The 25,449-nt window shown below is 42.0% G+C and overlaps 1 protein-coding gene across 1 annotated transcript in view; it reads left to right on the forward strand.

Annotated features, from left to right (window-relative positions):
- Positions 1 to 17,355: 17,355 nt before the first annotated feature.
- Positions 17,356 to 25,449, forward strand: part of C8A (complement C8 alpha chain) — a 72,031-nt gene continuing 63,937 nt past the window's right edge. Inside the window, exon 1 of the mRNA XM_086390190.1 lies at positions 17,356 to 17,540. Coding sequence (XP_086246316.1) covers positions 17,464 to 17,540 — 77 coding nt within the window. The 5' untranslated portion in view covers positions 17,356 to 17,463. The remainder of the gene's footprint in view (positions 17,541 to 25,449) is intronic.

Consider the following 25,449-nt stretch of genomic DNA (forward strand, 5'->3'; position numbering starts at 1 on the left):
TAGACTGGTGCCACAAGGTCAGAATAGCAAGATGGGTACATGGTCTCTGCTTCTGATAAATAATCCTGAAACAGCTGAATATGGATTTAGAAGCCTGAAGATCAAGGTTCAAATCCTGGCACTGCCTCTTCTTGACTGTGTACCATGGGCAAGTCCCTTTATCCTCAGGATGTCTAGCTTTCTTATCTGACAAATGGGGAAATAATCACTCCAGCTGACAGGGTTGTGTGAGAAGGTGGGTGGGGAGCGGGCAATGCATGTAATGGGCTCACTTCAATGCCTGGTGTGGAGGCAGTGCTGACAGATGTTGCTTTATTATTATTAGAAGAACATGGGCTAATAATATCCATCTAATCAACTGGCAGGAGTATTAAATAAATTACATGCAAAACACCTCCACAGAGCTAGGCAAGTAGAAAGTGCCCAGGAAATGGTAGTTGCCATTGCTGCTGCCGTTAATAATTTTAATTTTTAGCAATAACAGTGTTGATCACACTTGACTAAATTCCTAATATTCCTTGAAAGTTTCTATAAGCGTGCAGACAAGTTTTAAATTATGTATACATTGAAATATCTTTTGAAAGATTTCTCCTGCAAAAGCCAGGTATAGAAGGAATATATTGGCACAAAGTGAGAAAATAAAATACAAACAGAAAGGGAGACATACTGAGAGCAGTGTTGAGAATTTCACTGATGGCCCAGGTGACAGAGGGCACAGTGAAATTTCCATGTTGAAAGTGACACTGTATTTTTGAGGCAGAGTGAAGTACCAGGTGGAGCAGATTTATTGAATAATTACAACGAGGGGTATAAACCAGATACAGTTTCACTTCTTTTCCAGTCATGCCCTTCATCTAAGCTCCCTTGAAATCGGCTTTCTCATATTTTATTTGTAAATCTAGTTTTTTGGTTGCTCTCTGGAATTAGGATAGACTCAACCCAGTATTTTAACTTCCTTGTCCCAGGGAAGTTAAGAACAACTTAAGAACAACTTCCTTGTACTGTCCCTTGGTCCCTACTTAACCTTGCTCACGTGCGCTATGTCAGCAAGTCTCTGGTGTTCATAAACCTGGAGGAGTGCTTGCATTTTCTTAAATTCCTAAACTCCAAGGGCACCTCTCTCAAGAACTTTCTTTATTCCCCTTCATTTCAGGGTGGTTCTGGGCGGAGACATCAAGTTCAGAAGCTCGGCTGGCAGTAGACGGGGGAGTAACATGGGTTAGCTGCTGCCACATAGTGCTGCATGACAAGCTATCCCCAAACTCAGTGGCTTGAACCACATTCCTTCCTCGCAGATCTGGCTACGGCCAGTGAAGCAGCCCTGCTTGAGGTGCGGCAGCTAGACTGAGTCCGCATCTAACTGAGCAACTCTTACTTCAAGCTGAAGGTCTGCACGCTTCTAGAGTTTTTCTGTTTCATGTGTCTTTATCCTCTGGGACTAGAGGGCTGCTGCTGCTGCTGCTAAGTCACTTCAGTCGTGTCCGACTCTGTGCGACCCCATAGACCGCAGCCCACCAAGCTCCTCTGTCCCTGGGATTCTTCAGGCAAGAACACTGGAGTGGGCTGCCATCTAGAGGGCGACCCAGAGCCTATTGTTCTCATGGTGATAGCAGAGGCTTAAAAGGCACCTCTGATCATCATGCCGGGATACGTTGTTGTTGTCATTTAGTTAGTTAAGTCACGTCCAACACTTTTGTGAGCCCATGGATTGTAGCCTGCCTGGCTCATCCATCCATGGGGTTCTCCAGGCAAGAATACTGGGGTGAGTTGCCATTCCCTTCTCCAGGAGATCTTCCTAACCCAGGGATCAAACCCGTGTCTCTTGTATTGCAGACGGATTCTTTACCAGGGAAGCTCATGCCTGCACACAACTATGTCCAAAAGCAGGAAGAGAAACATACAGTCATTAGGGTGGAATGCCTTCCTCAACAGATTTCTCTGTACAGCTCATCTGCCAGAACTGGGCTCCCCGTCCATCTCCAAATGCATCTCTGGAAAAGGGAAAAGATACCATATTGCTGCTGCTGCTGCTGCTGCTAAGTCACTTCAGTCGTGTCTGACTCTGTGCAACCCCATAGATGGCAGCCCACCAGGCTCCGCCGTCCCTGGGACTCTCCAGGCAAGAACACTGTTGTTGAGTGAATGGGTTCTTACAGAAAGAAGTAATCCTCATTTAGGGTCTGACATCACTTTTAGGAATAAGCAAAAAGCATACCCAAGTTAGGGAAGGTATGTAAAAAGACATGAGTAGGGGAAAAGATGAAATAAGTATTCGGTTTCATATTTTCTTGCTGATGCAGGTCTTCAAACACAGTTATGTCATTTCAGTAACCCAGTGACTACTATGCTCAGACTAAGAGGGATACCCTAGAGTGTCACTAGCATGGGGGTTCTTGTTACATTGTTGTTGTATAGTTGCTAAGTCGTGTCAGACTTTTGTGACCCCAAGGACTGTGTCAGACTCTTTTGTGACCCCACCAGGCTCCTCTGTCCCTGGGATTTTCCAGGCAAGAATATTGGAGCAGACTGCCATTTTCTACTCTAGGATATCTTCCCCACACAGGGATCAAACCTGCATCTCCTGCATTGGCAGGCAGATTCTTTACCACTGAGCCATCAGGGAAGTCTTATTTCATAGTCAATAAAATAAAGACAACTGCAGTGACTAAGTTACTTATAGTAATTAGCTATTAACACTAAACAGCTATTACTAATGCTGAAATAGTGTAAACTAAGTGTCAGGCCCATTTCTAACCACTTTACACACATAAATTCATTATTATGTGCTGCTTGTGAAGATTGATGGGACCAATAGGTCTCTATGAACCAAACGTCCTGATATTCCTGTGTGGCCTCCTCCCACAGTCATCCTGGGTTTAGTAATTCAACTTGCTTTGCCAATTGGACATTAGCAGGCATGCTATAAGCAGAGCATTCTCTCTTAGAAGTCAGTTGCTCTGCAGAAAGAAACCTCGGCTAGACTACTGCATGATGAGAGGACTTGTGGAGAAAAATCCAGAAGGCAGAGAGGCCACTATGGGTATTTCAGCTCTAGGCGAGCTCTCAGCTGAACGCAGTCCCATCAGTGACCTTCCACAGGATCCCATGAAATAATAAATCAATGTTGTTTCCAGCCACTGACCTGTGGGATAGTTTGTTATACAGCAATAGAGATGGAAACAATTGGAGGAAGAAAGGTGTATAAATTCCTTGGACAATTTCTGTGAAGCACTTTCCATTTGTGATCAGCCAGAAAAGCTAAAGGGGTGACTATGAGCCTCATGGGGTTCATTCATTCATTCAACAAATGTTTACTGAGTGCCTGCTCTATCCCAGGCAGTGTTCTAGGTTTGGGGAGGGGGGGCATCATGATGAACAATCACTGCCTGCCTGATGCTTATAGTTTATGACATAGATTCATCCTCCTAGACTCCCTGGGAAAAGATGAGTCGTTCTCCAGCAAACATAACCTTTGTTTTCTTCATAACCTACTATGGATTTCCCAGGTGGCGCTAGTGGTAAAGAACCTGACTGCCAATGCAGGAGACACAGAGGTGTGCCTGGGTCAGGAAGATCCCTGTCAGAAGGCATGGTAACCCATTCCAGTATTCTTGCCTGGAGAATCCCATGGACAGAAGAGCCTGGCCGGCTACAGTCCACAGGGTCACAAAGAATTGGACATGACTGAAATGACTTACCACACACTATATATCTGTCTCACATCTAAATCTGACTTTCATCTGCTTGTAATTCCAAAGACAGTGAGTGGAGATACACTTTAATGTCAGGCTGACTAATGTGGCCTCAAATCCTATCTCCCTCTCTGGTCTGTTTCTCCATCTTTGGACTGGGCATAAGAATTCTCATCTGAAGCTGCCATAAAGATCCCAAGAAGAACACAATTAAATAAATTCAATAAATGTTACTACTCTTCTTCTTGTAGATTGAAAACCGGCATCCACTTTCTGGGCAATTTCGGTCAGAGGACAGTTCATGGGGCATCAGGTTTGCTGTCCTCCTGTTTTCTAGGACTCGGACGTTGATGAGGTTGTTGAACCTCACACTCCCACATGCTATAGGCCTGCATTGACTCCCTCATCCTTTGCACAGGAAAGCTGAGCCTGTGATCCTCAATGCTGGCCCCTCGCCCACAAAGCTTTACCAAAGGCTCTCACGTCCATTACCTCAATTACCCTTTTCAGCAGGCCTGCGAGGCAGGTGTTCTCAGACTCATTTTACAGTTGAGATACCTGAGGCTCAGGGAACTGAAGTGACTTTTGCAAGGTTACAAAGAGAATTAGCGGCTGAGCTTGCCTTGAAAGCCAGGTGCCCCAGCTCCTGCCTGAGGCTCTTTCGAATGTCTTTGCACTGCCTCCCTGTCCCGTCCCACACCCCTGCCCCATGCTGTGTCACAGAGATCTTTGAGAAGCGAAACCCACAGCATCTCAAGAAGGAGAGGCACACGTGATAATTTTCTTGCAACCGCATACGTAGGAGGCATTAACATTCACCCAGGAGCTGCTGAAATCTGCTCAACTGGAACGGAGGCTGGCGAGAAGGGGACTGACCAAATTTGTTTACAGTGGGTTAATCCGGCTTCAGCAGCCGTGCTGCACGCCTGGCTGTACGAGTAGGGAGAGAGTCTAATTACAGACTGACAGCCCCGAGTGCCTCCTGGGAAGACAGGTCCTGAATAAAAGTATTAAGAGAGACTTGGCGGGTTTGGAAATAGATAGAGCTTTGTTTCCTAGTCCTATAGTCGAAGGGGAAGGTCTCAGATCAGAATCGCAGAAGCCTAAGATTCAGACCAGAGGAGGCTGTAGAGAAGAGCCAGTCCTAGGGTGTGGACGCTGAGGTGACTGTCCCAAGGTTATGCAGTGTCACCCTGTGGAGGTCAGCATATGCATGCTGAGGCCTGACTCCCAGGCTTCTGAGTTCCAAGTATCCTCTCTGGCCATCCCCAGGCATTTCCTCTTGTGTGTCAGGTGCCTGGGATTCCACCCCCAGGGGTCTGTCTCTAAGCTGGTTCCTCTGCCTCAGCTGCAGCACGTGTCCCCAGAGTGCAAAGGACTGTGATCATGGGGCTCTGTTGCATCAATTTATGCAGTAGCCCCTCCATGCACTTAGGGGTAAAATCTACATCTTGGTCTTGGCAAAAGAAAGGAGCCCTGTTCCACCAGGTAGCTGTTGGTCCTCAAACTGGTCATGTCCCTTTGAATCTTCATGATTTCACTGACGTAGTTTCTTCCACCAGGAATGCCGTTCATCGCCCCTCTGTCTAAAGTAACTTCTCCCTCCCACCCACCCCCCACTGCCTTCTTCAAAGCCCAAACCACATATAAGCAGCTGTTCAGGATGCTCCCAGCTTGGCCCCCTGCAGGTCCCCATGGCACAGTGAATCTGGGCAGGGCACTGTGATGGCAGGGACTGTGTTCCCTTCACCCACCCCTGAGTATTTAGCGCCCGCCATAGTACTGAGTGCCAACCTCTGACAGAATGAAGGTAATGAGCTGATTGGTTATAATCTGCAACTACTTGGTGATACAAGGAACAAAACATGCCTGGGCAGTCCTCCCAGAGCTTATGGTCTTACTAATCGACCCCCTGGGTCACTGTCGGCTGGAGTTTTAAAGGTGCTACTGTCTTTAAGAAGCCTCATTTAAGCAGTAAATGCCTATGGCCTGATAATAGAGATGCCTAACATAGAGAAAAATGACACCCACATAAGTCCACTCTATCAGTTTCTTGGTGACCCTCACTGCATTGCTGAGTCCTCAGATGACACATGAACACTTGCTGCTCAGGTGAGGGCAGGCCCCACCTCAGTGTCACAGGGGGGTGTTTCCAGAACAGGGTCACGACAGAGAAGGCAAGAAGGAAGAGGATTGCAAAGAAAAACAGGATCCATCTTGATTTTGCCTGGAAATACGTGTTAATTTAGGTCAATCCAACAAATATTTATGAGGTGGTGGTGGTGATGGTTTACTCGCTAAGTTGTGTCTGACTCTTGCAACCCCATGGACTGTATAGCCCATCAGGCTCCTCTGTTCATGGGATTTCCCAGGCAAGAATGCTGGACTGGGTTGCCATTTCCTTCTCCAGGGATTTATGAGGTGCTATGTGCATATAAGTGTACCACAGATGAACTTACACATATATTGATAAGTTGTCTCCTTTTCTATGATGCCTTCACTCATAGCATGGTGTTATCAAACCCATTACACAGGAGGGGCAGTTAAGGCATAGGGGCAAAATATCTTGTCCAAATCTGCACAGTTGGTTCATGATGGTGCTGGGACATCAATCTAGGTATGTCGGACTTGAAAACCACAGTCTTCCTACTGGGCTGCATACTATGGAGCACCTACTCTGTGCCAGAACTGGGGACACAAAGGTGATTGAAACTTGGCCTCTGCCCTCAAGAAGACCCCAGTATCCTGGGGGGTATGGAAAGGAACCAGCCCTCTCAGGGTGATGCTGGCAGGGAACAGAGGATGGAAGGCTGTGGGGAAGGAAATTTCACCTCAGACATGGTTTAGAATTGCCTATATATGGTTAAGTGTCCAAAAGCCAGACTGACTTCTGCTGGGCTTTATTATTGTTCTTCATACCTGTGCACACTCTGTGGCCCGTTATTTTCTGCTGTCTACTCATGGGGCACAGGAAATCAGTCTGGCTGTAGAAAGGCTAGCTCTATTCCCGAACTCTCACAAATCTGGTTCATGGAGACTGTGGGTCAGCATGGCCTTGTCTTCCTAGAGTCGCAGAATCATAAATCCAATGTCTTTCAGAGAAGGGGATGAGGCCAGGGTATGGTGGGAGGAGGGGAGAAGGATGCTGCACAGCATGCTGTGAGTGAAGGTATCACACAGGAGACAATTAACTGACGCTGCCTGGAGAACTAGCTCAGGTGCCAAATGTACTCTGGTTTTTATTGCAGCCAAAGTCCAAGAGGAACTTCCCAAAGGACCACCCTGATTTGGTCACAGCTGCTTAAATACTGCACCTTCTTTGAGGAAAGGTCTTTAATTCCTATGCCAATGAGACAGGCACTGACTCCCTCCCACCTAACCCTTAAATGCAAAGGCAAAGCTTCACCAGGAAGTGAGAGCATGGGAGCAGTAGGCATGCATTAGCCCTCCCACTGTAAAGCCTCTGAGACCAATTACTCAAACCAGCCCCACTTCATTTCCAGCCGAACACCCTCTACTGAAATCTGTTGGCTGAAACCCCAGGCTGATGAAGTAATCAGAAGGAAAAACAGGTATCAGAGACACACAGTCTTGCAAAGGATTGAGAAAGGAGTGGGGGAAAGGCAATGCAGTGGACGTGGACTGCAAAGTACTTGCAGAGTTTGTGCCAGGTCTTGGAATATTTTGGTGGTTTCTGCATGGAGTAGAAGGTCATCACCCAGCCCTAACACACACATGAACACACACCCCCACACCCCCACCCCCACAGACACCCAGGAGAGAGATGTCAGACAAACTAATAAAAAATTGTTTTGGCATCTGTGTGGACTGCCAACCAGTAAGCTTCATTAGCTTCTAATCATCATGGGATTGGCCTTATCCCACCTGAAGTTGCTACTTTGAATTGTTCCCCAAGTTTTCAACCCTTGAGATGCTGGAATGGTCCTGGAAACCCGGACAGTGATAGGGTAACAGGCCCTCTGCCACTTGGTCACCCAGGCCCCACAGCTGAAATCATTCTATCAGCTTCTGCTGGTAGCAATCTCCCTCCAGAAGGCTCAAAATCAGCCTGAGACAGGAGGGAAAGGGGCAGCACACGACTGGTAAAGAATGACAGAGACAGTGGACAAAACTAGTTAGAATCAACTACGTCAAAGAGGGTGGAAGATTTGACTTCCAGTGGACCTGGAGCCTCATTATATGCTCGTTGTCGTATATTAGTATATTCTAGATGACACACCCACCAGTGCCATGACAGTTCGGAGACTGTCCATTTGTTGTTGTTCAGTCACTCGGTCATGTCTGACTCTTTGTCACCCCATGACTGCAGTACACCAGGCCTCCCTGTCCTTCACCATCTCCTGGAGTTTGTTCAAACTCATGTCCACTGTGTCAGTGATGCCATCCAAACATCTCATCCTCTGTCGTCCCCTTCTCCTCCTGCCTTCAATCTCTCCCAGCATCAGGGTCTTTTCCAATGAGTCAGTTCTTTGCATCAGGTGGCCAAAGTACTGAAGCTTCAGCATCAGTCCTCCCAATGAATATTCAGGATTGATTTCCATTAGGATTGACTAGTTTTATCTCCTTGCATTCAAGGGACTCTCAAGAGTCTTCTCCAACACCACAGTTCAAAAGCATCAATTCTTCAGTACTTAGCTTTCTTTATCATCCAACTCTCATATCCATACACGACAACTGGAAAAACCATAGCTTTGGCTAGACGGACCTTTGTCGGCAAAGTAATGTCTCTGCTTTTTTATTATGCTGCCTAGGTTTGTCACTGCTTTTCTTTCAAGGAGCAAGCATCTTTTAATTTCATGGCTGCAGTCACCATCTGCAGTGATTTTGGAGCCCAAGAAAATAAAGTCTCTCACGGCTTCCATTGTTTCCCCATCTATTTGCCATGAAGTGATGGGACCAGATGCCATGATCTTCATTTTTTTAAAGTTGAGTTTTAAGCCAGCTTTTTCACTCTCCTCTTTCACTTTCACCAAGAGGCTCTTTAGTTCCTCTATGCTTTCTGCCATAAGAGTGTTGTCATCTGCATATCTGAGGTCATTGATATTTCTCCCAGCAATCTTGATTCCAGCTTGTGTTTCATCCAGCCCAGCATGTCTCGTGATGTACTCTGCATATAAGTTAAATAAGTAGTGTGTTGATATACAGCCTTGATGTACTCCTTGTCCAGTTTGGAACAGTTCATTGTTCCATGTCAGGTTCTAACTGTTGCTTCTTGACCTGCATACAGGCTTCTCACGAGGCAGATAAGGTGGCCTGGTATTCCCATCTCTTGAAGAATTTTCCAGTTTGTTGTGATCCACACAGTCAAATGCTTTAGCATAGTCAATGAAGCAGAAGTAGGAGTTTTTCGGGAATTTTCTTGCTTTTTCTATATTCCAACAGATGTTGGCAATTTGATCTCTGGTTCCTCTGCCTTTTCTAAATCCAGTTTGAACATCTGAAAGTTCTCAGTTCACATACTGTTGAAGATTACCTTGGAGGATTTTGAGATTATTTTGCTAGCATATGAAATGAGTGCAATTGTGCAGTAGTTTGAACATTCTTTGGCATTGCCCTTCTTTGGGATTGGAATAAAAGCTGACATTTTCCAGTCCTGTGGCCACTGCTGAGTTTTCCAAATTTGCTGGAATACTGAGTGCAGCACTTCACAGCATCATCTTTTGGGATTTGAAATAGCTCAGCTGGAGGGCTTCCCTGATAGCTCAGCTGGTAAAGAATCTGCCTGCAATGCCGGAGACCCTGGTTCGATTTCTGGGTTGGGAAGATCCTCTGGAGAAGGAATAGGCTACCCACTCCAGTATTCTTGGGCTTTTCTCATGGCTCAGCTGGTTAAGAATCTGCCTGCAATGTGGGAGACCTGGGTTTGATCCCTGGGTTGTGAGGATCCCCTGGAGAAGGGAAAGGCTACACACTTCAGTACTCTGTTGCTGCTAAGTCGCTTCAGTTGTGCCCGACTCTGTGAGACTCCATAGACGGCAGCCCACCAGGCTCCTCCATCCCTGGGATTCTCCAGGCAAGAATACTGGAGTGGGTTGCCATTTCCTTCTCCAATGCATGAAAGTGATAAGTGAAAGTGAAGTTGCTCAGTCGTGCCGGACTCTTAGCGACCCCATGGACTGGAGCCTACCAGGCTCCTCTGTCCATGGGATTTTCTAGGCAAGAGTACTGGAGTGGGGTGCCATTGGCCTAGAGAATTCCATGGACTGTATAGGCCATGGGTTCGCAAAGAGTCAGACGAGACTGAGTGACTTTCACTTGCACTTTCAGCTGGAATTCCATCACCTCCACTAGCTTTGTTTGTAGTGATGCTTCCTAAGGCCCACTTGACTTCACATTCCAAGATATCTGGCTCCAGGTGAGCAATTACACCATCATGGGCATCTGGGTCATTAAGATCTTTTTTTGTGTGTAGTTCTTCTGTGTATTCTTGCCACCTCTTCTTAATACCTTCTGCTTCTGTTAGGTCCATAGTGTTTCTGTCCTTCATTGTGCCCATCTTTGCATAAAATGTTCCCTTGGTACCTCTAATTTTCTTGAAGAGATCTCTAGTCATTCCCATTCTATTGTTTTCCTCTATTTCTTTGCACTGTTCACTTAGGAAGGCTTTCTTATCTCTCCTTGCTATTCTTTGGAACTCTGCATGCAGATGGGTATATCTTTCCTTTTCTCCTTTGCATTTTACTTCTTTTCTCAGCTATTTTTAAGGCCTCCTCAGACAACCATTTTGCTGTTTTGCATTTCTTTTTTCTTGGGGATGATTTTGATCACCACCTCTTGTACAATGTTACAAACCTTTGTCCATAGTTCTTCAGGCACTCTGTCTATCAGATCTAATCTCTTGAATCTATTTGTCACTTCCACTATAGAATCGTAAGGTATTTTGTTTAGGTTATACCTGAATGGTCTAGTAGTTTTCACTACTTTCTTCAATGTAAGTCTGAATTTTGCAATACGGAGCTCATGATCAGAGTCACAGTCAGCTCCTGGTCTTTTTTTTGCTAACTGTATAGAGCTTCTCCACCTTCAACTGCAAAGAATATAATCAGTCTGATTTCCATACTGACCATCTGGTGATGTCCATATGTAAAGTTGTCTCTTGTGTTGTTGGAAGAGGATGTTTGCTATGACTAGTTTGCTGTCTTGGCAAAATTCTGTTAGACTTTGTCCTGCTTCATTTTGTACCCCAAGGCCAAAGTTGCCTGTTATTCCAGGTATCTCTTGACTTCCTACTTTTGTATTCCCGTCCCCTATGATGAAGAGGACATCTTTTTTTGGTGTTAGTTCTATAAGGTCTTGTAGGTCTTCATAGAACTGTTCAACTTCAGTGTCTTCAGCATTAGGGCTGGGGCTTAGACTTGGATTATTGTGATATTGAATTGTTTATCTTGGAAACAAACCAAGATCATACTGTTGTTTTTGAGATTGGACCCAATTACTGCATTTTGTACCCTTCTGTTGACTATGTGGGCTACTCCATTTCTTCTAAGGGATTCTTGCCCACAGTAGTAGATATAATGGTCATCTGAATTAAATTCACCCATTCTGATCCATTTTAGTTCACTGATTCCTAAAATGTAGATATTCATTCTTGCCATCTCCTGTTTGACCACTTCCAATTTACCTTGATTCGTGGCCCCAACATTCCAGGTTCCTATACAATATTGTTCTTCACAGTATCAGACTTTACTTCCATCACCAGTTGCATCCACAACTGGGTGTTGTTTCCACTTTGGCTCAGCCTCTTCATTCCTTCTGGAGCTATTTCTCCACTCTTCTCCAGTAGCATACTGGGCAACTAGCAACCTGGGGAGTTCATCTTTACATGTCATATATGTCTGCCTTTTCATACTGTTCATGGGGTTTTCAAGGCAAGAATGCTGAAGTGATTTGCCATTCCCTACTCCAGTGAACCATGTTTTGTCAGAACTCTCCACCATGACCCGTCCATCTTGGGAGACCCTACATGGCATGGTTCATAGTTTCACTGAATTAGACAAGGCTGTGGTCCATGTGATCAGTTTGGTTAGTTTTCTGTGATTATGGTTTTCATTCTGTCTGCCCTCTGATGGATAAGGACAAGAGCCTTGTGGAAGTTTCCTGATGGGAAGGACAGGCTGTGGGGAAAACTGGGTCTTGTTCTGGTGGGCAAGGCCATGTTTAGTAAATCTTTAATCCAATTTTCTGCTGATGAGTGGGGCTGTGCTCCCTCCCTGAAGTTTGGTTTGAGGCCAAAAAGGACTTATGCCAGCACGCTGAGGCTGCCAGGACTGCTGTAGTCATTGCCCTGACTCTGCAGCAGGCCACTGTTGACCACGCCTCTGAGGGAGACTCGGACGCTCACAGGCAAGTCTGGCTCAGTCTTGCGGGGTCACTGCTCCTTTCTCCGGGGTCCTGGTGTGCAAAAGGTTTTGTGTGTGCCCTCCAAGAGTCTGTTTCCTCAGTGCAGTAGAACTTCTGTAATCAAATCCCTCTGGCCTTCAAAGTCAAATTCCCTGGGGGTTTTCAGTGCCTTTGCCAGATCCCCAGGTTGGGAAGTCTGTTGTGGGCCCTAGCACTTTTGCAACAGTATGAGAACTTCTTTGGTATGACTGTTCTCTAGTTTGTGGGTCGTCTGCTCGGCGGTTCTATGGTGGGGCTAATGGTGACCTGCTCTAAGAGGACTTTTGCCACACACCGTGCCTCCCAAGTCTGCTGCAGCCAGAGCCCCTGTCCCCAAGGCGGGCCACTGCTGACCTGTGCCCCCACTGGAGACACTCACAGGCAGGTCTGGCCCAGTCTCTTGTGAGGTCACTGCTCCTCTCCATGGGTCCTGGTGTGCACGAGGTTTTGTTTGTGCCCTCTGAGCATCTCTGGCAGGTATGATATTTGATTTTAAACATGATTGTGCCCCTCCTACCCTCTTGTTGGGGCTTCTCCTTTGCCTTAAAAGGTCAAAAAGTGGATGGTGGCCCAACTTTTGGAAATCCCTGCCCCTTCCTGAAAATAGTTTGAAAAATCCTCCCATTCATTAAGCTATAAAATTACCCAGACCATAAACATTAACTTCCCAATATTTCGGGCCACTTCACTTTCCAAGATGACTCTAAGCCCTTGTGTTGCTCTCACCTTCTGAGACAGACCTCATTCTGCCTATGGTACGTGGTATCTCAGTAAACCTGCTTTCAGCTTCTCATGACCCATTCTTGAATTATTTCCTGCGAGAAGTTAAAAACCCTCATTGACAGCCTGTCCCAGGGACTCACCCAAGACCTGAGACATGACCACTCTCTCATGCTCCATTTTCCTGCAACAACCCAAGATACCTGGAGACATGAACCTCACGCATTTATTTCGTCCTCCTTCATCATTCTCTTTGCCAGGCCTCACCTTTCTTCCACTTCCCCCCTTCCTTGGTTCTTAAATGAAAGCTTCCACACTATGAAGGAGATAAACTGGTATTGGGAAGAAGGAGCAAAAAGAAGGGGAAGGATTGTTTTAATAAACAAGTTACTAATGTTCAGAATTCCCAGTTGAGGATATATTTTCTAATTTCCTCTACAATTCTTCAATCCTATCCTGAAGTTATTATTTTGTCCATCTTACAGACAAAGAAACTGAGGTTAGGAAACAATTACAGGTTAATGTCTTCTGACCTACAGCTGCACTCTTTCCATTCTAGCAAATTGCCTCTATTTGCATTCATTTTGCAGAACTCTGATGTGTCTGCATTGAACACCCTGCAGGCCCAGCACAGGGGAATGGGCCTAGGGCTTCTGCAGCTTTTCAAAGAGCACAGGCCTGGCTGTCACCCTGCAGTGAGAGTCTGGGCTGACACAGGACATGCTCCATTCTGAGGCCATAACTCACAAACTGATTTAGATAGTGGAAAGTATTTCCCTGAGACAAGTTATGTGTTTTCAAAATGAACTGCCATCTTGCTGTCTACTCTGCATGATACTTTATAAATATCTATCTCTGATAACAGAATGCTACAATTAACGGTGAAATCCACATATGCAAAGTTAACACATTTTTGGCATTTCCCATTCATCTTAGAAGATTTTGGCTGAAAACAGATGAGTGCCCTGCTCCCATTCCAACACATACACACACACACACACACACACACACTCATACACGTAGTCACAGAGGCAGAGAATGATCCCATCTGATTTAGCTTCTCTCTTGATACTATCCTGTGAGCCTCTCTCCATTAACTTTATTTTGCTTTTTTGCCTTTGAAAATGGTATTCATTCTCTGAGTTAAGGCATAATAAACAGAGATCCGGACTTGGAGCTAGAAGACCCAGGTGTTAGCCCTGATACATTGCTTTAGTCATTGTGTGACCAGACCAAAAACTATCTGAGTTTTTAAAGCTGGACAAATAAACCCATGACTCTGAGACTCACCAGTTGTGCAACTGCAGGCAAAGTAGTTAACTACTCTGAAATTCAATATCCTCATTTGCAAAACAACACTGTTATGACTGGTCTTGCAAGATCATGTAAAGATTAAATACATTAAAGGAGATTTATAGAAAACACAGAAAGTGGTACTCTGTATCTCTTAGTTCTGTTTTCTACCTTAATCACTGTGTCATTGACTCTCAGGATTCTCTTCGGAATAATGACATTTATCTGCAAAATTATATTGAGGACTAAATGAGAAAATATGCCTGAAACTACCATGAAATTATAAAGTATTTGTAGTCCTTTGGTCAATCACTCAATCACTCAATATTTCTCAGGAAAGATTCAGTGGTCAATGATAAGGATGACAACAAAGGAGAATCAGACAGAATTTACCCTCGAGAAACCTTCATTCTCAAGATATACAGCACTCTGTTGGAAGAACATAACATATGGCAAAAATGAAAAGTGCTGGTGATGTATTTGTAAGGTTCAAAGATAACAAGGAGACACCTTCCAGATGGGGCCATCAGCCAAGGCTCTGTGATGGACCTGCTATTTGAGAAAACACTTGGCTGAAGAGTAGCAGATAATGGATAAAAGTCGTCCAGATGCAGCATGAGCAAGATCACAGCAGTGAGAAAGTGTGAGAAAGGTGAGGGGAACCTAGACCGTAATGTGCAGGATAATTAGAGGGTTGTGGCTGATAAGGTTGCAAAGATGGATTGGGCTTTTATGGAGGAATTTGGACTTCTAACCTCAGGGGAAAATGGAGGAGCCACAGAAGGTCTTTGAGCAGGAGAGTGATGTTTTCAGATCCAGCTTTCCTGACGGTGAATCCAGCTGTAATGCATAGGGAGGGTTGGAGTGAGGTGAAACAGAGGCACCCTAGGAGTCTATTAGACAAGTTTAGGAGACAGCCGAGGCCCTGAAATGGATCAAAGGGAAAGTGAAGGAGAGAAGCCTGGAGGGAAAATATTATAGGATTTAAGGAAGCAAGTTGGAGGTGTGGAATGTGAGAGAGGTTATCTGAAGTTAAGGAGGAATCCTGAGTGCCACTGAAGTCCTGGTTGAGGGGACTTGCACAGGGAAATGCCAAGAAGGAACTGATCTAACAAAACAGACAATATTACCTGCATACAAAAAGGAGAAGAAACTTAATCCACCAGGATTCCAGGGGTCAGGGAAGGGCAGACCATTCTTTTGGTGGTGTTTCCCAACCTTGGCCCTATGACATCTGGGGCTAGAGAATTCTTTGTTGGGGGACCTGCCCTCTGCACTGTAGGATGCTTAGCACCCACGGGATGCCAGCCACATAACCTCCAAAGTTGTGACAACCATGAAAGTCCCTGGAAATTTCCAAATATTCCCTGAGAGGCAAAGTCATTGCCATTGAGACCCCTGTCGTAGGGAGAGGTCTGCTCCCCATTAGAATCGCTGCAGAAGTGTGGAAGGAAAATCTGAGCCACATGCCCCAGGGGGCTGATGACCTGGTTCAGACTCTGGACTTTGGATGGACCTGGAGGGAAGACAGAGGCACCGAGGGAGTTGGTGGAAAGAAGTGGGTTTCAGGCGTGCCTCCCAGAGCTGCCCCTAGGGTGTCCAGATATAACACCTCCCATCACATCCACATGTCAGTAAAAGCATTATGAGGTATTAGTCATGGCTAGATTACTTGAGGAAAAAGTAAAAAAACAGAGTTTTCCAAATAGGTCAGAAGGATTGTAAAATTACAGCCAAGAGGACCCAGGAGTCAAAACAAAGACAGGGAGGAAGAGAGACACAGAAATCAGAGACTGGGCAGGTGGGGGACGGGGTGTGGTTTCTAGGGCCTGGAATAATTGGTATTCACCTCTGTCAAACTGCACCTTAATCTCTGAAGAACTAGAAATAATAACAACCGAGGACCTTGTTTAAATCTCCACAATTAAACCAGGTACAGATTTCTTAGGCATGCAAGCTATTCAGTACATTTTTTAAAAATAATTTTGAGATGAATAATGAGAGTACTGGCCAATCCTGCTAATGACAGAATCTGATGATTGCTGAGGATATCAAGACAGTTGTCTATTCCTGAACAGCTTAACTTCTCTGGATCTCCATTTCTTCAACTGCAAAATGAAATGAATCATTTCCATCTCATAAACTTAGTGTGAGGATTAAGTAAAATAAGACAAATGAAATGCCTGACACACGTTCAATTATTATCTTTCTATCTAACCATCTGTATGTAATTGACTTATGACTATGTCTGGACGAGTGAGAGAAGGTATGTAGACATGGTGTCATCAATCCAGTGTGTGGTTGTTGTTACAATTCTAGAGGATGCTTCTGGAGATGTCCACTTAAGGCATCTGGTTCCCTGAAGACACAAATATGCTAGAAATATTGTATGACACTTATATGTGGACTCTAAAAAAGAAATGATTCAAATGAACTTATTTACAAAACACAAACAGACTCACAGACTTAGAGAATAAATTTATGGTTGCCAAGGGGGAGGAATAGGGAGAAGGGAGAATTAGAGAGTTGGGGATAAATATGTACACACTGCTATGTGTAAAATGGATAACCAACAAGGACCTACTGTATAGCAAGGGGAACTCTGCTCAATGTTACGTGGCAGCCTGTATGGGAGGGGAGTTTGGGGAAGAATGGATACATGTATATATATGGCTGAATCCCTTTGCTGTCTACCTGAAACTATCACAACATTGTTAACTGGCTATACTCCAATATTTTTTTTAAAAAAAAGGTAAAAAATAAAAACAAGATGGTAATGATACCCAATGTCTGGATGAGAGGTGGAAAGCCCATTCAATTACTCACATTTCTCAGACCCCAGATGTTTGGCAATACATTGGAGAACTTCCCCATGTGACCAGTAGCATTTCCTGTATTTTGCTGGCTGTTTATGTCTGAGTTGAAATGCCAGTATTAGCCTTATTTCAGTCTTATAAAACAAATTGATCTGACCTCAGAAATTCCAGGAGCTACTTGAAAAGATCATGAATTCTGGAGCTATATTTTGGTTTGGTTTTTGCCTCATTCTGAAAATAAGATCCCTCTGCTCAGCTGATATCGGTTATTATAAATATCCTCCTTTCCTCAACCATGTGTATATTGTTTTTCCAAAGATCTGAGGGGCAGTAGCCTTTGGTGTGTAGGATTTTAGGGAAGTTGGCTAATCAATACCCTAGTAAGTAATTAACCATATTTGAATGAGAATCAAGTGAGTTGTCTTTTTTTTTTTTTAGTTTCAAACATTAGATAGATCCCAGACTGTAGATGTCTTTTATTCCAACTCCCTGAGTAATTTTATTACTCTCTAGGTAATACAGGTTGGTAGCTCCTGGATGAGATGTTTGCTGCTGCTTTTTTCCTCTTATTTTTGATGACTTATCAGCCTGGGGTAACCATACAGGAGAAGGTGAACTGGTGAGTTGGCCAAAAGCTTCTGCGAAATTTGCAGTTTAAAGGGTTACTTAGCCAGGAAGTGAGCTGCTGTCTTTTTTGCAACAGGCTGTTATAGGATGGAACTTTATTACTAATTCAGTGAAGGACTCCATGCTATTACTAATTCAGTGAAGGACTCCAGGTCAGTAAAAAGAGCATTCACTTGGTGTCAGATAGGCCTGTGTGCAAATCCAAGCCTTAGGAGCTGGGTCATCTGGACTAAATCGCCTAATCTCTTTTCACTTGTTTCTCGACTGGTCAAATGAAAATGATAATACCTCTTCTGTAGGAGTTGCTTAGCACAGTTCTGTGCTAAGTTGCTTCAGGCGTGTCCAAGTCTTTGCGACCGCATGGACTGTAGCCCACCAAACTCTACTGTGGAATTCTCCAGGCAAGAATACTGGTGTGGGTTGCCATTTCCTTCTCCAGGGGGTCTTCCCAACCCAGGGATCGAACCTGAATCTCTTTTGTCTCCTGCATTGTCAGGTCGGTTCTACCATTAGCTTAATGAACATGAAATAAGATCCTGGATATAAAATATATTCAACTTAATAAATGATAATTCTCTTGAATGATATTGAACAATTTAACTTCTGCTTGTCCATTTGTGAAGTATAAGAATACACATCTCATAGTGTTTGGGGGAGGATAAAATTAGATAAAGTATATAAAATTATCTTGGTAAACACAAGAGACTATAAAGATACTGAGTCATTTCATTCCAGAAAGTCAACCTTTTGCTATGGAGTAATGAATGGATGAGATATTTATCTATGTATGCTGCATTTTATGCTTTCCTTTTTCTTGAATATCCCAAACTGGCTTCATGTGTTTTTTTTGTTGTTGTTGTTAATCTTAACATCAAGTATTTTGTAGTGCTTAAAGAGCCTCTTATTTTGCCTGTGGGATAGTTTTAAAGGAGTCCCTCTCTCCTAAACATTGAAAATTTCAACTAGAGCTATTTTATTAAAATTCTTGTTGGATTATTCAATTTTGAATCATTATTGCTTTTAAATGCTAAGCGAGAGATTTCCTTTAACTAACAACAGTTCAGAAGGGGGAAAGGCATTTTTACAAGCAGTTAATTTGCAACTTGTATTTCAAGCAAATACCATTTTGAAAAATCAGAAAATTCATCTCTAATAATTAGAAGATAAAAGGCCAGAGAACTGTGGTAAAGGAAATCTCTGCTGAGATACCCTTAATTATAAAAGCTTATCATTGTAATCCTTTTTGAAAATGAACAAAGAGTCTTGATGTTTGATGAACTTATCAAATAAGACAGACCAGTGAAGAGGCAAATTTGAAGTCAAGGCAAAAGAGAACCAATTAAATATGTTGCAAAGTGCTGAAGTAGGAAATCAAAGGTCTTGTGTCTAATGCCAGAGTGTCTGACCCTGGCTTTGCAAACGCAAAATTACATGGTGAAATAACTTGACTGGGTTCAAATTCTGGCACCAGCATGTACTATCTGTGTGATCTTAGGCAAGTTATTTAAGTTTTCTGGGCTGTAAAGTGGGAGGCAAGTAACAGGAACAATTAAGTGCATAAAAGTACTTAAAATGACCCTTGGTACTTAATAAGCATTCAATGACAGCTGTTACCAGGGGTGTTCTGTGACTGTTATTGTCATTTTTTGGGGTATTTTCTTCTCTCCAATGGTTGATAAAAATGAGAATAAATTTGTAATGTGCCAGTTAGTATGCATCTTTTGGATTAGTCTGTGATTTCAAACTTTAAGAAAATTTAACAATGGCAAAATAAATAACTATTTTTCTCAAATAAAATCTTATATAAACACTAACATTGAAAACAGATGGTATATATTTACATTTTTAATGGCATACATTTACTTTTATAAGCTCATATTTACCATTATTATAAACAATACTGCCTGTGTGTTATTACACCATTACTATAAATTCTTAGAAAAACGGAATTGCTTGAGAAAAAATATTTTAAGATAATGTTGATGAAAAGACATTATAATATTCAGCTCAAAAATCATGACTCTCTTTTATGTGTTTTATACAAAAGATATATTTCAGCATGTGTGTTGCTTTAAAAAGTTAAAAGATTTTTTCCATCCTTTTAAGTTACTGAGATTTGTTTTACGACAAAGAATATGCTCTTAGTGAATATTTCACGGGCACTTCAAAGTGTGTTCTTATCTGTTGTTGGTGCAGTTTTAAGTCATTAAGCTGGTTGTTAAAGCTGCTCAAGTTTCACCTCCTTGTCTAACAATTACTGAGGGAAAGATGCTGCAATCCTCAACTATATTTTGCATTTATCTGTTTCTCCTTTTAGTTCTGTCAGTGTTTGCTTCATGTATTTTGAAGCTCTCTTCTTATCTATCTATATACAGGTTTATCCACAATTTGCCCCTTTATCATTACAAAAGGCCTTCATATCCCTGGGTTGTGCATGGTGATTTTTTCCCCCAATATTTTAACTTATCTGACTCTTTATATTTTGCAGTATGACTCATGCAGATAACATATAGGTGGGTCTTACTTTATTATTGAGTCTAACAATCTCTGTCTTTTAATCATAGTATTTATACCACTTATATAAGATATAATTACTGATACTCATGGGTTTGGGTTTACCAATTTTCTATTTGTTTTCTACTTGTCCCATCTGTTCTTTGTTTCTGTTTTTCTCCTTTTTTGTCTTCTTTTGGATTTTTTTTTTCTAATTCCAAATCACTTATTAGTGATTCTATTTCATTTATTTATTTTGGCTGTTACTCTAAGCTTTGCAACATTCATCATTAACTTATCACAGCCTACCTTCAAATAATATCATATCACTTCTAATACCATTATTATTTTTCCTGAATAACTTCTTTTGACCTTTCTTATTAAGGTCAGAATGAATCTTGGTGAGAGAATGACCCATTTTTATTAGTCAGAAGAGCTCTTTATCTTGCCTTTTTTGAAGGATATCTTTGACAAATATGAAATTCTACATGAAAAGTTCCGTCTTTCCCTTCCACATTACTTTGAAGATATCACTCCATTATCTTTGGCTTGTATAGTCTTTGAGGAAAAGTCTACTTTGTTATTCTTTGTTGTCAAACTTTTAAAAAAAATGGACTCAACTATTTTATCATTGATTTCCAGCAGTTTGATTATGATGTGCCTTGGTGTGATTCTGTGGATTTATAGTTCACATCAAATTTTGGGGGAAATTTGCCTTTATTAATTCAAATATGTTTTCTGCCTCATACTCTCTTCTCTCCTTCTGACTGTAGATATAGTCTATTACTTCATATTATCTTACAGAGCCCTGAGGCTCTCTTCTTTTTTTAAAAATTGTTTTTGGCAGTATTTTTTCTCTGTTTCATTTTGGAAATACTATCACATCTTCAAGTTTACTGATCTTTTCTTCTGCAATATTTAATCTTTTTTTTTTTTTGGCCCATCCAATGAATCTTTCATTTTGGTTATTATAATTTTTCAGCTTTAAAAGTTTCATTTGGTACTTTTTTGACATCTTTCACTTCTCATAATGTTTATGATTCCCTTTAATATACTTAAAATAACTCTCTTAAAATCATTGTTTGCGACTTCCATCACTTTTATTTCATGTGTCTTTAGAATTAGGAAGGACTTTGACATCAAATTGAATCTACTCATGTTACAGATAAGGGAACTGAGTCCCAGAAAGAGAAGTGGAATATTAAATAACAATCAGTCTGTTTTCTCTAGGCATTTTATGAGTATTGACAAATTCAACCCTTATTATTTTCCTCTGAGATTGTTGTAATTATTATCCCCAGCAGTTGAGGGCCAGAGAGGAAACAAAGCAATTTCATATGTAAGTCACACAGCTTCCTAGTGCACAGTCAGGCCTTCTAATTCCTAGATCGATATTATTACACCATTATTGCTACCCTCACCCATCAGAAAAAAAATCTTTTCAAAACTGAGCACCCATTTTGATAAGCACTGTTTACAATACCTAGGACATGGAAGCAATCTAAATGTCCATCGACAGAGGAATGGCTAAAGATGTGGTACATATATACAATGGCCAGGCAAGAACACTGGAGTGGGTTGCCATTTTCTTCTCCAATGCATGAAAGTGAAAAGTGAAAGTGAAGTCGCTCAGTCATGTCTGACTCTTAGCGACGCCATGGACTGCAGCCCTCCAGGCTCCTCCAACCGTGGGATTTTCCAGGCAAGAGTACTGGAGTGGGGTGCCATTGCCGTCTCCGACAATGGAACATTACTCAGACATAAAAAGAATGAAATAATGGCATTTGCAGCAACACAGATGGACCTAGAGATTGTTATACTGAGTGAAATAAATCAGACAGAGAAATATAAACATCATATTATACCACTTACCTAGATGGGTGGGATGGGGTGTGGATGGGAGACGGATCCAAGAAAGAGGGAATATATATACATATAGCTGATTCACTTTGTTGTATAGCAGAAACTGATACAATATGGTAAAGCAACAATACCCACATTTAAAACAAATAGCACAAATGAACTTATTTACAAAACAGAAATAGAGTCACAGATGTAAGAAAACAAACTTAACAGTTATCAGAGGGGGTAAGTGGGAGAGGATAAGTTGAAAGATTGGGATTGACATATACACAGTACTATATATACAATAGATAACTAATATGGATCTGTAGTACGGCACAGGGAAATCTACTCAATACTCTATAATGATCTATTGAGAAAAGAATCTAAAAAGAGTGGATGTATGTATGTGTATAACTGACTTAATTTGCTATATACCAGAAACTAACACAATATTATAAACCAAATATACTCCAAAAATATTTTTAAAAGGTAAAAAAAATTTATTTAATTTGGAATTAAGATACCCAAAGGCTTTTATACCACTTCCAATCTAACATTTCCACCAGTGAAGAATGAACATAAGTCCCTTGGGGCGGGGGGTTAAAGAAATACAAGTGAAGATCTCAAACATACAGAATAATTACATGGGTCTGTTTGTTTCTCTAAACAGATGAAATAGGCAGTGGAGCCTAATGAAATTTAAATCACTCTCCTCTTTTTTATTTTATTTCATGGGCATCAGAGTATTCACCAAAGTATCTTGGGCCAGGGCCATGTGAATATTTTCTGTAGTTGTCCAGATGACTGGAAATCAATATGTATTCAGGCTACATGAAATTTCAGCTAATATAAACAACTGCAGTAGTCGATGTGACTCAAAATGAGTCTCATTACTATGGACACTTTATTTCTTTCGGGGTAACTAGTCTCTAGCTGTACTTCAAGCAGCATTGGGTGTGGGCTTTGATGTGCGATCAACCTGGTTTTAAATCCTGGCTTCACCTCTTAGTAGCTATGGAACTTGGGTAAGTTGCTTAAACCCTTCAAGGCTAACTTTCTCATCTATAGAGATAATACATATTTCATGAGTGCTTGTCAAGAGTTAAAAGAGTTCACATAAAGCACTGATCATAGAAGCTGACACATGGTAAGCTTTTAGAAAACTACTCTTATTACTTTATTTCCTTTTTGTCAGCAATCCTTCACAGTATAAATTGAAATGTTTTCTAAAAATCTTCCAATACATATTGGAATATATGTTGGAATGTTTTCCAATATGGAATTTATTCTAGTATATATTGGAATGTTTTCTAAATATGTATAGTTCAATGTGGAATTCTATGTGTACCTGGAACACAGTAGATACTTTTTTTTAAATTCATTTGTTCATTTATTCATTCATTCATTTTCATTCAAAGGAGTCAAAAAAAGTCTTGGTGTGAATTCTTGCTTCACCACTTACTATCAATATAACTTTAAAGCACATTATCTCATCTTCCTCTGAATCTGTTTTACTTATCTATAAAATAGATATAATATTCCACAGGAGTCTGATAAAATTTAAATTATATAAGATTGAATGAGATGATATATTCATATGAAAGTTTTTATTGAATTCCCACCATATGCCAGGTACTGTGCTCAGCACTAGGGGACCACAGTGATCAATAGAGTCATGACCCCCTACCTTGCAGAATTTGCAGTATAGGGGTGGACATAAAGTGTGGGAGGTTCTACATATGTGCGATTATGTTAGCAGAGGGTAGGTGGGCTTTTCTGGTGGCTCAGCAGTAGAATCCAGCTGAACTGCAGGAGCGACAGGAGACCCAGGTTCAATCCCTGGGTTGGGAAGATCCCTTGGAAGAGGGCACAAAAACTCATTTCAGTATTCTTGCCTGGAGAATCCCCATGGACAGAGGAGCCTGGCAGGCTGCAGTCCACAAGGTTGCAAAGAGTCAGACATGACTGATGAGACTTAATATGCACGGTGGGATGCAGAAAACCATCTGGAGGAAATGAGACCTAATGGAACTGGGACAGTCTGGGCAGATGGATGGGGTGTGATTATTCCATGTGGAAGAAAGAGTGTTATGCATATTGTAGGAGAACCTGGAAAAGGGTCAGAACTAGAAGTTCTGTGTGGAATTCTATGTGTACCTGGACCACAGTAGATACTGCTCATTCATTCATTCATTTCTTTCCATTCATTCATTTAATACATATTCCAGATATGCTTATGGGCTTCCCAGGTGGCTCAGTGGTAAAGAATCTTCCCACAATGAGGGAGATCTGGGTTTTATCCCTGGATTGGGAAGATACCCTGGAGAAGAAGATGGCAACCTCTCCGGTATTCTTGCCTGAAAAATCTCATGGACAGAGGAGCCTCATTGGCTATAATCCTTGGGGTCGCAAAAGTCCAACACAGCTTAGTAACTAGACAAACAAACAAAAAAAAGAGGTATGGTACATAGCAAACAAAACAGATAATGTCCTTCCTCTCATGGAATTTACAGTGTAGTGATGGAATCAGTCAATAAACATGTAAACTGAACGTTTCAGTAAAAATTGTGGTAAATACTCTGAAGGAAACAAAAAGGGTCCTTTAATAGAGGATGTCAGAGCGAAAGGCTGTTGCTGAGCCATGAAGGACGCTGGGATTCTTGACCTCCAGAGGAGAGGAATTCAATCCAGGGCCAGGGACAAAGCTTGATTGCTCAGAGCTTTTGTGTAATAAAGTTTTATTAAAGTATAAAAGAGATAGACAAAGCTTCTGACATAGACATCAGAAGGGGGCAGAAAGAGTGCCGCCCTGCTAGCCTTTAGCAGTATGCTATATACCTATCAGCAAGCTGTTAATTAGAGAAAGGAGATGTCTCAAAACTCAGAGTGGCACCAGATCCCCCACCCGCAACATGCATTTTGAGATAATATTGGCACAAGGTGAGTCATCCCAGGCCATAAAATGATTGACATGAATCTTGAAGAAAGGCAGATTTCCAAGCAAATGTATGGTTTCATTAACATAGATTAAGAGAACAACTGTATGAGTAAAACATACTGGTTTGTCAAGTGGGTTCTGAGTCTTAGGTGGAACCAACTTAAAGACAGAGTCTAGGGTAAATACATAGTTCATTAACATAGCTTAAGAAAAACATTTCCATAAGAAAAATGCATTGGTTAGCTCAATGTTTGAGAAAAGTTAAGTTCAGGTGGAATCAGGTATGTGTTATGGCAACATAGAATTTTAAAAGACACCTTTTCAAATTTATATAGAGAAGGGGGAAAAAAACTTGTAGCTTTTTCCTTCTGCCACTTAAGAGAGAGAGAGAGAAAAAAATGTCTAACACGTGCAGCCTATTTCCTCACTTGCACACCCCTGGCTTTCCTGCCTGTTACCTTCTCTAGAGCAATCTAAAAATAGGCAAGTGGGGGGTTCTCTGTGGAGGTAGTTAAAATTTAAGCTGAGAGATGAAGGATAGTGAGGAGGGAGAAACCATGTGAAGAGCAGGGAGAGTGGAGAAGTCAGTACACACTAGGAACCCCAGGGGAAATGGCTTGTCAGG

Source organism: Bos grunniens, chromosome 3 (assembly GCF_055505025.1).
Source record: "Bos grunniens cultivar Pamir isolate PY7600 chromosome 3, Bosgru_T2T1.0, whole genome shotgun sequence".
NCBI classification, from domain to species: Eukaryota; Metazoa; Chordata; class Mammalia; order Artiodactyla; family Bovidae; genus Bos; species Bos grunniens.